Here is an 11,030-nt window from a genome sequence, read left to right on the forward strand (position 1 = left end):
GCTATGACTCTGGATAAATGATTTTGATTTTGTGAGAGATAGTGATCTTTTAATGATTAATCATGCATACATACATAGCCTATATATTTTTGTATGCAATGTTTTTACCAGACTTCAAAAGTAACCCGGGCCCCGGCCCTCACAGTCCCTCTGCTTCCACGATCCATGATATGAGCTGACTTTGCAGATTTAATCACCAATGGTAGCTCGATTTATTGTAAAACTTTTTTTTCAGTTCACTCATGTTACTTGTTCAGATGACATTTTCCGGTAAAACATGTTATTTTGTACATACTTCCAAGATGTAGTATTTGTAATTCAGAAGTACAGTGTATATCCAGGTGCGCTGACTGACAGCACACATACACCTCAAAACATCAGATTCATCCGCGCTGAGGAGCCGTGCCGATGCACAGCCCACATAAAGAAGATGATTCTGCAAATGCGCTTGCAGGCTTCAAACATAAAGCACTGAGCAAACATTGACTTCTATTGTATATACTGTACAAAAATACAAAATATACTTCATAATATCTTTATTTGGGTCTGAACTATACCTTTAAATGTACATGGGGGGGTAATTTCTAAATTACTATACTAATATTATTCATACATGTTTAGTCTCTTGAATCCCAAAGAAAAAAAGATTCAAATGAATCTCAGTAGAACATCTTGTTCGTGTGTGTGTGTGTGTGTGTGTGTGTGTGTGTGTGCGCGCGGTGGGATACATGTGGGCGTTTGTGATTTTAACCTTGCAGTGCACATGTAAGTTTGGACCAAAGACAACATTATTTTCTATTCAGTCCTTCAAAGACCTATATTTAGGCCTAATTTATCAGCAAAACCCTCTATAACAACAACTGTAAATGTTATTTATGTTGAAGGAGACCCCACACAAGCACACACACACAGCATCTTCCATTATCATGAGCCCAGAGCACTTCCTGCTTTGCGTGCTGCTTTATCCATTCGGGGGATGAAGGACAAGGGAGATAGGCAGGGTCAGAGGTCACCAAGCCCTCGGTGCAAGTAGGGAAACACCTTGCAAACCCTCTTTGTTCCTGATTCAGATTTAGAGACAGTAAGGGAGAGAGAGCACATGTTTATGATGTATAGAATGGTTTATAGATTATTAATGTGAAAAGATGAGATGTAAGACAAATAGACATTTCCAGATGACAAGTTTATTGCTTTTTCATAACAGTTATTGGTTATGCCTAATTTAGCTAAATTTTTTACATGTATGATTTGTTTGTGTAAAAGGTTCAGAAATAACGGGGGCTTGGGAATGAATTAATTCAGTTTTTTTTTTTTCTTTGGACAAATTAATTGAGTGAATGATTCTGTGAAATACTCAGAAAGACAGCCACTTGCTTTCCTCCAGAATGAATCAGCCGTATAGAATGAATCGTATCATTTGAGTGAATGGCTAAACGTGCGACCGCCTACTGGCAGTTTCAGTTTCATGTTTAAAAGTAGAGTATCATCTTTTTATATTTCTGCATTCAAAGTGTTTTACTTAAAATAGTCTCATAACATTATTTATGCAATTGTAATTGTGGAGTAAATGTATTCATGCCACCTCTGAGCTGCTTTAAACAGTCTGTTTAAATACATAATGTAAGCCCAGATGCAGCTTCTGTGCCACCTCTGCAGTGCAAAGATGGATTCTGTTGATACTGAATTTGATGGGATAATGCACACATTTAATAAAATCTGTCCTTACATGGGTAAAAAGAAAATACCATAAGGGGGGAAATATCTCCCTTTAATGGAAAGTTAATTTGTGCAACTAGTGTGTACTTGAGTATTATTTTGTATGTGTCCTATCCAGCCTCTCACATAAAACTTCCAGTACCACCCTGCTGCACCCTGCTATAACTGTACAATGCCAAATACAGTAGAAACAGGAACCTGCAATCATTGATTGCCTGATGCAATAGCTTCCTTCATAACAATGGTCTTATTTGATCCAGTGCTCCACATTCACACAGGTTTGTCTGTACTGTGTGCGGTCACTTGAGGACTGTCAGCTCTGTGTATGTGTTCAAGCACCAACATGTGCGTCCATTGAAGCTATTTATGAGCCACATGATTTATGGATGATTCTCAGGAAATAGTGCCATTTGTGTCTTGTGTCCCTATTTCCTACTACTGAGATATTTATCTGGACACTGAACTCAGTCAGGTTATTTGAACTAATTTTTGTTTGTAAAAATATAAATTTGTCCCTGTTTTTTTTTTTCTTTTTTTTTCTTTCTTTTCTTTTTTTTTTACAGAAAAAAAAAATGGTGGTCAAAGAGTCACTGTGGTATAATGGAATAAAATGTGTGGTGCATAACTTGATTGTAACTAAATAATCATTAAAAAATAGCCTATAAGGAGAGTCCCATATGGCGTTTTCATTATTGCCTAGATTAAAGGGCAAGAAACCAATATAAGAAACATCATTTTAAAAGTCCTTTTGGCTATGTCCAGGTGAGCGTGTGTTATCAGACTCATCAGCCAGGGCAGTCTCAGGGTAAAGAGTCAAAGAGTCGTGCTGCTGCCCACAGGCGCCACATTCAAACATGCCTTTAATAATGAGCTGGGCTGAACCGCCCCAGAGCTACAGAATGGCTACTTACTTAAGAGGTGAAAAAACACATTCATTGACAGAACAAGTTGTCGGTATCCTCCACTATGTGATTACTGAGTACACATAGGGAAAGCAAGGGGGTGAACAGACACATGTTTGAGGTATTTCAAAAGTGTCTTTCACACTGTGCGTTGGACACGGAAAATGGTCAGAACATTGCCAGATTTCCTTCTCTGTGTGAACACAAACATGTCCTGGGATTGATTCCAGGATTGATCCCGGGTTGGGGACCTAGTAACATTGCCTGGTTCAGTCTCAGAACGAGCTCTGTGTGAACAAAAGCAAGAACCAATGCCATAAAGGGTGTGTTTTAGTGATGACGCATGTTATCGTGCGACTCTTTTACGGGGTGTTTTGAAGGCAGATCAACGTTTGTGACCAAAACATATGTGCAAACTGTAATGAAGCGGAGATCAGGTAGTTCCTCACTGTCCGCACTGAAGCTGAGATCGTTCATCAGTTTAAATGAAAGTTAACGTGCCCAGCGTTTTCAACTCGAACATTACACGTCACGTCCTGATGTCACATGTCATTCAGGGACATTTAAGGGTTGTGTGTGAACGCATGCTCAGATTTCGGGTAATCACTGGCAACATGAATGAACCAAAATCCAATGATCCGGGAACATTTACCGGGACACATTACCTGTGTATTATCCGGAATCTCAGTGGGAAAGGAGCTAAAGGCTCACAGGACTATCTACATTAAATCAGAAGTTAATGCTAACCTGCTAAGCTAAAAGACAAACAAACACACATGATTGCCTTTTAAATCACAATGAATTAGCTCACAGGCCTAAATCAACAGAAAGTTGTGTGTGTGTGTGTGTGTGAGGACAGAAGTGAGGTGTTGAGAGGCACATGGGTGTGATATCGTCTGAGGAGATTTCTTGGTGTTTAGCATACTCATATGAACACTTGGGGCATTGCCTTTACAAGAGAGAGATCCAAACAACCAATACACAACATATTATCCATTATATATAGGGGACAGCCTCTTGAAACTCGCTCACCTTCCTCTTCATTGCCTGAAGCACATCTGGTGGCACACAAAAGCACAGAAACACACACACACCTCATGTGATTTGTGGGGTTTGAAGTTCCACAAATCAAGCTGTGAGATCAGATCTGACGTGTTAGGACCCTGACAGCTGTATACTTCAAACAATCCCCAAATTACAGCTTACACCCCTCTTTGTAGCTTCACTTCTACAGGCTTCAGACCACTTGAACTGTATTTGAAAGTAAGTGTGTGTGTGTGTGTGGTTCAGGTATTACCTACATTATAGGGAAAACTTTGAGGATATTGAGGAAACAAGCTTATAAATCATACAGAATTAAGTTTTTTGAAAATCTATAAATGCAGAGTTGTGTTGTGATAGGGGTAGGTTTAGTGCTAGGGTTAGGGGAAGGGTGTGTGTGTGTGTGTGTGTGTGTGTGTGTGTGTGTGTGTGTGTGTGTGTGTGTGTTTGTGTGTGTGTGTGTGTGTGTGTGTGTGTGTGTGTGTGTGTGTGTGTGTGTGTGTGTGTGTGTGTGTGTGTGTGTGTGTGTGTGTGTTTAAATGAAACATTGCAATTTGTGGAATGGGGGACCACTCTAACCTGCTATTTAGCAGCAGTCCTGTCAGCTGGACAATGCAAAAAACAACACAGCTGCTATGAGGTCTCACACATACACTCACTCACTCACAGGCAAAGTTGCAATTTCTTGTGTGGTCTTAACTCTTCACATATGATAGAAAAATAAAGGAATCACAAAAATGTTCATGACTTTTGCTAGAACAATAATATATATATATATATATATATATATATATATATATATATATATATATATATATATATATATACATTAATGTTCTAGCAGAAATTCTAAATATATTTGTTTTTAACTGTTCTCAACAGTTACTAAAGAAGTATTCCTTAAGCACCAAATCACCATAATAATGTAATTATGATGAGTAATGATGCTTTGCATCAGTTTTTTAGTAAAACAGAAAATATTATTTTAGATTATTTTAAACTGCAATAAAATTTCAAAATATAACATTTTTTTACTGTATTTTTTAACAAAAAACAATAATTCAGTCTTGGTAAACATATTAAAACTCAAAAACATAAAAACAATTCAGACCCAAACATTTAAACTGTATCTTATGGAAGCTTGTTTCCAGCATGGGATAATAAAAGGTTATTGCAACCTTTTATATCTCACAATTCTGGTTTTCATTCTTGCAAAATATTTAATGAAAAAGTTAATTGTGAAGACATAAAGTCAGAATTATAAAGTAGAATATCTGAGGAAAAAAAAGTAAGAGTAGTGGAATATAAAGTCTAAATTGAGATATTTAAAGGTATAAAAAAGGTCAGAATTGCCAGAATAAAAATCTGAATTGTAAAATAAAAAGTCCCAATTAGCTTATTTTTTTAATTATAATTTTTTCTTTATCCTGTGGCGAAAACAGGCTTCTATAGTATATACATGACACACTTAAATATCCAGGCTTTTAAAAGAGCAGAATCATATATGCTCATAAGCTTCACTTTTATATCAAATTCAACCTCGTCATTAACCTTTGACCTCTAACCCCACATTTACCCCCCTCTCTCGTTTGGCTTCACCAAATCATGAACGAGTACAGTATTATCAGTGTGATAAAATGTCCGTGATCAAATTACACTCAAACAAAGCTTTCTCTAAAAAAAAGTTTGATTTGTTACAACAAAGGGCTTTTTGGTGAAGATCTCAAATTCATCTGCCTAATCTGGCAATTAGCGTGTATGTTGAGTGTTTGAAAATCGTTTGGCTAATCTGACCATCTGCTTCTTATCAGCATTTCTTTTATTTTTTAAATGTGTGGATTTATTTATTTATGTTAAGGATCTATTAGAGCAGCAGGCAGCCACATCTCTCCACAGTCAATCAGATAGCAGCCTACCAGCCTCTAAGTGTGTGTGTGTGTGTGTGTGTTGTCTGTTCACACTAAATCCAGTAGAGGGCGCAGTCTCATCTGAGGGCCTGCCAGCTTGATTTGAGCAGGAAACTGTCTGTTGTTTTTGTCAGGCTGTCTGCTGTGGGAGTGTGTGGAGTGTTTTAGTTTCTCCCGATATGAAGCATTGAGGTCCAACAAAAAAAAAACATGCAGAGGAAGGGGTGAGGGGCACACTGGGGCAGGGCAAACGATTATGGGGGCACGGAGAGCAACCCAGATGCATCATTTATAGCTATAAGTAATATTTCAACAAATATGACTGACGTGAGTAATAATGTCAAAATATGAATCATAACTTACAGTCTTTAAAGTCATTTTTCAGTGATGCATCATTTAACAGGAGTGTTTTGAGGAGTATTCAAGACACATCCCCAGAGGAATCTGATTTACTAACGTATGATCATAATTCTTAGGAGGCTATATACATTTTTAAAATAAATGTTTTCGCAGTGATGCCATAGAAAATACATTTTACTAAACAGCTCTTAAGAACTGAAATAAATAAAGAAATAATCTAAAATTGTTCCGCTATAAAGAACATTTTGTCTGGTGGAAAGTTTCCATAATGTTAAAGTTTGTTCCTGGAACCATCAATGCCAAAAAATTTACCTGTTTGATATGTATCAACAAGTTTTGTTTATTATAACCAAGACCACCTGAAAGTGTTTGGATAGTATCATTTAAGTGCTGAGTGCTGAATTTAAAAAGCTGTGATGCCAAAACTGATGCCACAAGATTTTATTCTCTTGGGCATGTGCAGACAGAATCCTCAGAATGAAAGGTGAACATCCATTTATTCAAATGCATGCCATAATGGCACTATTCACACATTTTATTTGTCTGATGCATTTAAACAAATTGGTCAGAAATGCATTACATGCCTGCCTTTACATTAGTCCTCAGTGTTAGTCATTTACTTCACACTGTCAGTAAATTGTTATATATACTAGTTTTAATCCTGTAAGCTTGAGCAGAAGATACTGGCTCATAAAGTGACTGAGAAGATCTGCAGATGATCTCATCAGTGTTGTGGAGTGTGACACAGGTTTTGATTAATGGATTTACACACTGATCCCCCTAAATGTGAGTGCACGTTCATTTAAGGACTGCAGCGTGTAACGAGATGTGTTTGTGTAAATGGTTATATGCAGATATACGAAACAACTGATTTAACAAAGATCTCAAGAGAACTTCTTTAAAGATAATCGTAGGTAGATCATCTCAAATGTATAAGGAAAAATATCTTGGGTGTAGCCTATAGTTTTCCTGTTTGTTTTGAATGTGAATTGCTCTCAATTCAGCCTTAGCTTTTCGCGTCAACTGCCTTTTTTCCAGGTGCTGCAAACTGGGTGTAACGCGTGAACTACGCGTCCTTAAGAAACTCATTAATGTCAAATGCGTCGTTTCCTTTTGTTTTTTGTTTCTTTTGCGAGTTTGTGTACGCTTTTATCATGCAAATAAATCAAAGAAAGAGAGAATTAAATTCACACATATCCAAATCCTTTGCTGACATGTGATCTAAGCACTAAAGACTCTCCGAGCGCTTTATAATGTACCGAGCAATGTGTTTTTATTAGACTCACTGAACTAGTTGGATTTTACGTTTAAAAGGGGAACGAAGTTAAGATATTTTTTGTGTTTGTTTGTTATTACGCATAAATCAGTCAGTTTCTCAGTAGTTCACCATATTAGCTACAATAAAATTAAATATATCTAAATAAAGAAATAAATAAATAAATTAAGTTACACAGACTATGTTCATAAATTTTATATTAAGCCTTATACAATGAATCAATACTTTTAATAAGGTCAGTATTTATAAAGGTTTGTTTTGTTTATTTGTTAGGGTTTAAATGCGCGTGAATCTCTTCTTCGTGTTGGAGAGGCTGCAGTGATGTGTTGTGTTTGAAGTGACTGAATGTCACCTTCATGTGATGTTTGACTGAGAGGAAATCACAGAGCAATGCCTCTTTTACATTATCATTTGGTCCCAGGCTCTGGTTTCACCGGGAACCTGTCTGAAACCTGTTCGGGCATGCATGTTTTGTTTAGCTTAATTTAGTGCCATACAGTCAAAGCTACCAATTTGTAGGCAGTAAATTAATAAAAACATAGACTTGGAATGTAACCTCATTAATAAACAAATAAAATAAAGAAAAACAGTAGGCTAATTTATTAATCAAGAATACACACATTGCCAGTGCTGTTCATTTATTTTTACACGCATTTTTTTAAAGGAGGATTTTTCTCAAAAGTTTTAGGACTGCTTTACTGTAACAGATCTTGTCATTACTATAGCATATCTATTTCCATGAATTTAACTTCTGTCACAAACGACTTAATGAGTCATCTCAAATGTATTCTTCATTAGTAATTCAATTCAAATGTTTCGAAAAATTGCAAAGAAGTTTTACATAAAACTTTCAGGAAGCGATTAAATAAGCTCATAGGCTAATTTTAGCAGGATAGACAGGGGGGGAAAGCTGCTTAAAAATAAATGTAGCCTATTTTATTGTTATTATTATTATTATTTATCTGGCCAATATGTATAAGTCTGGTGAATGAGATTATTGAACAAATGTTTACTCAAATGTTTACAAATGCATTTAAATTCTGCGACTTTGTTTCTTATTTTTATTTAAAGAGACGTGACGCAAAAACTTTTTCTTTTTTTTTTTCTTTTTTTGTCAGACAATTTAAGCTAAATCTAAGTTGAAAGACGAGCGGGACTTTTCTTTTTCATTAAGAAGAAAAACAAGAGTTAACTTTGTTAACTTTGTGGACACACACTCGCTCTGTGTGGCCTGGGGGTTGGTGTGTGTGTGTGTGTGTGTGAGTGTGGAGGGGATGGGGGTCCGATAAATGGGTCCAAAGGGAGGGGTGAGAAGTCTGGAGTTTAAAAAGACAGGGCGCGTCTCTCCGTCACACAGACGCGCTTCAGCTTCCAGTGAGGGAGACTTACATCAGGCTCTTGTTTCAGACAGAAGAATCCAAACACTGCCTGAACTATACTGAACTATATCAAAGTGTATAAAAGACCAGACATTCGGATAAAACTGCACAAGAAAACTGACGGACTCAAACTAAAGCGCCCCTCACCAAATGGAGCCAACGCCGGAATACGCTGACTCGTACGACTACTATGATGATAACGAGACTGTGTGCGACTACTCGGAGTGGGAGCCGTCTTATTCTCTCATTCCCGTGCTGTACATGCTCATTTTCATCCTCGGGCTCTCCGGGAACGGCGTGGTTATCTTCACTGTCTGGCGCGCGAAATCCAAGCGGCGCGCGGCAGACGTTTACATCGGCAACCTAGCGCTCGCGGACCTGACGTTCGTCATCACGCTGCCGCTGTGGGCTGTGTACACCGCGCTGGGTTACCACTGGCCGTTCGGCGTGGCTCTCTGCAAGATCAGCAGCTATGTGGTGCTCGTCAACATGTATGCAAGCGTCTTCTGCCTGACCTGCCTGAGTTTTGACCGCTACCTCGCCATCGTCCACTCTCTGTCCAGCGGGCGGCTCCGGTCCCGGGCCACCATGCTGGCGTCGCTGGGTGCCATCTGGTTCCTCTCGTGCCTGCTGGCCGTGCCAACTCTCCTGTTCCGCACTACGGTGAATGACGCGGGGAACAACCGCACCACCTGCGCGATGGACTTCAGTCTGGTGACTCTCAATCAGCATCACGAATCCCTTTGGATTGCGGGTCTGAGCCTTTCATCCTCCGCTCTTGGTTTTCTCCTGCCTTTTTTGGCCATGACGGTCTGCTACTGCTTCATCGGCTGCACCGTCACCCGGCATTTCAGCCACCTGCGCAAGGAAGACCAGAAGAAGCGTCGTCTGCTGAAGATCATCACTACCTTGGTGGTGGTTTTTGCATTCTGCTGGACGCCTTTCCATGTGCTGAAGAGCATGGATGCGCTGTCATATCTAGACCTGGCGCCCACCTCGTGCGGCTTCTTAAACTTTCTGCTTCTGGCTCATCCGTACGCCACGTGCCTGGCGTACGTCAACAGCTGCCTCAACCCGTTCCTCTATGCCTTCTTTGACCTGCGCTTCCGCTCGCAGTGCCTGTGTCTGCTGAACCTGAAGAAGGCCATGCATGGGCACATGAGCTCCATGTCTTCAACCCTCAGTGCCCAGACTCAAAAATCGGAGGTGCAGTCGCTGGCCACCAAAGTGTGAGGGAAAGAAATGAGTAGAACAGAAAACATGAAGAAAACAAACTTTGGTTTAGGGGTCAAAAAGGTGGGAATCTATTGACGGCTGGTCCGTTCTGATGTGGTGAACTGATGGACTTTGGAGAAAATATTGCTCTATGTTTGTAAATAACACTCATAGTTTGGTGTACTCTACTGTATTCATGGATGGATCGCTGGAATGATGTGACTTTGTGTGTATGTATGTGTGAATTCATGTTCGCTTACTCATGTTCGTCAACTTTGACACGCTCAAAACACGCACACGCAGAACTATTCAAGCAAACAGGGTGTCAGTTTTTTCCGAAAAACATTCAAACTGACCACAATGATGCTGCACTGAGGATGAACCTGCTCGTGCTGCTTTAAGAGTGTGTGATTGTGTTGAAGCCTGTATACACTGGTGTACAGTATTGTACAGTATTGTACAGTATTTTCATACTATTTTTTTTTTCTGGCAATTTGCAATGTTCAGAAATGTTCACATTCAGTATTTGTAGCACTTGTTAAAAGGAGATATAAAAATTATAATTTTCGTTAAACTCCCTGATGTGAATATGTGTTTTTTTTGATGAGTGAATCTATGTGTCTCTCTCTCTGTGTGTGTGTGTGTGTGAGAGAGAGAGAGAGAGTTCCAGTTCCAGTGCAAAGGTGATGCTGCTTGATCAGTAGATAGTTTAAAGCACAGACAGAGAGTCAGGGTTTGGGGGGTGGGAAGACAGACAGATGGCTGCGTGGTGACAAATGTCTCTGGGAGAAAAGGAAGACAAGTGGAGGAAGGGAACAAATTTGGTAGTGTAAATAGGTAAATATTCATGAAATTATGTTATATTTTTTGAAACTCCTGTAACTAACTACTGCTACTGTATTAAATATGTTCCTTAAATACAATACCGTCTTAGCGTCATTACACGATTATGGGTATGCATTAGTGTGTGCAACATAATTTAAAGGGAGTTAACTTTAATAGTCCATAGATCCATCCATTTTCCAAACCACTTGTGAAAAAGAATTGTGTTTAATTGTATTGAATGTGCACTTGTATTGTACTTCCAATCTTAAGAACTGTACTTTAAAATAATATAATATTAATGGATCAAAGGCCATTTAAGTGTACTTAAAGATAGTACACTTTCATAACCATGATTGTTAACACACTTGAGTGCAGACATGGGGACTTGTGACTTGGTGACTTGGACTCG

The 11,030-nt window shown here is 38.8% G+C and overlaps 1 protein-coding gene across 1 annotated transcript; it reads left to right on the forward strand.

Annotated features, from left to right (window-relative positions):
* Positions 1–8,541: 8,541 nt before the first annotated feature.
* Positions 8,542–10,719, forward strand: aplnra (apelin receptor a). The gene has a single exon (XM_052603902.1). It carries the CDS (start codon positions 8,732–8,734, stop codon positions 9,812–9,814), a length of 1,083 nt encoding a protein of 360 aa, XP_052459862.1. The 5' UTR covers positions 8,542–8,731; the 3' UTR covers positions 9,815–10,719.
* Positions 10,720–11,030: the final 311 nt, after the last annotated feature.

This window comes from Carassius gibelio, chromosome A8 (genome assembly GCF_023724105.1).
Source record: "Carassius gibelio isolate Cgi1373 ecotype wild population from Czech Republic chromosome A8, carGib1.2-hapl.c, whole genome shotgun sequence".
NCBI classification, from domain to species: Eukaryota; Metazoa; Chordata; class Actinopteri; order Cypriniformes; family Cyprinidae; genus Carassius; species Carassius gibelio.

Bases quoted from the DNA above. Each gene is read 5' to 3' on its own strand.
- aplnra (XM_052603902.1), top strand. From the start codon at position 8,732: ATGGAGCCAACGCCGGAATACGCTGACTCGTACGACTACTATGATGAT.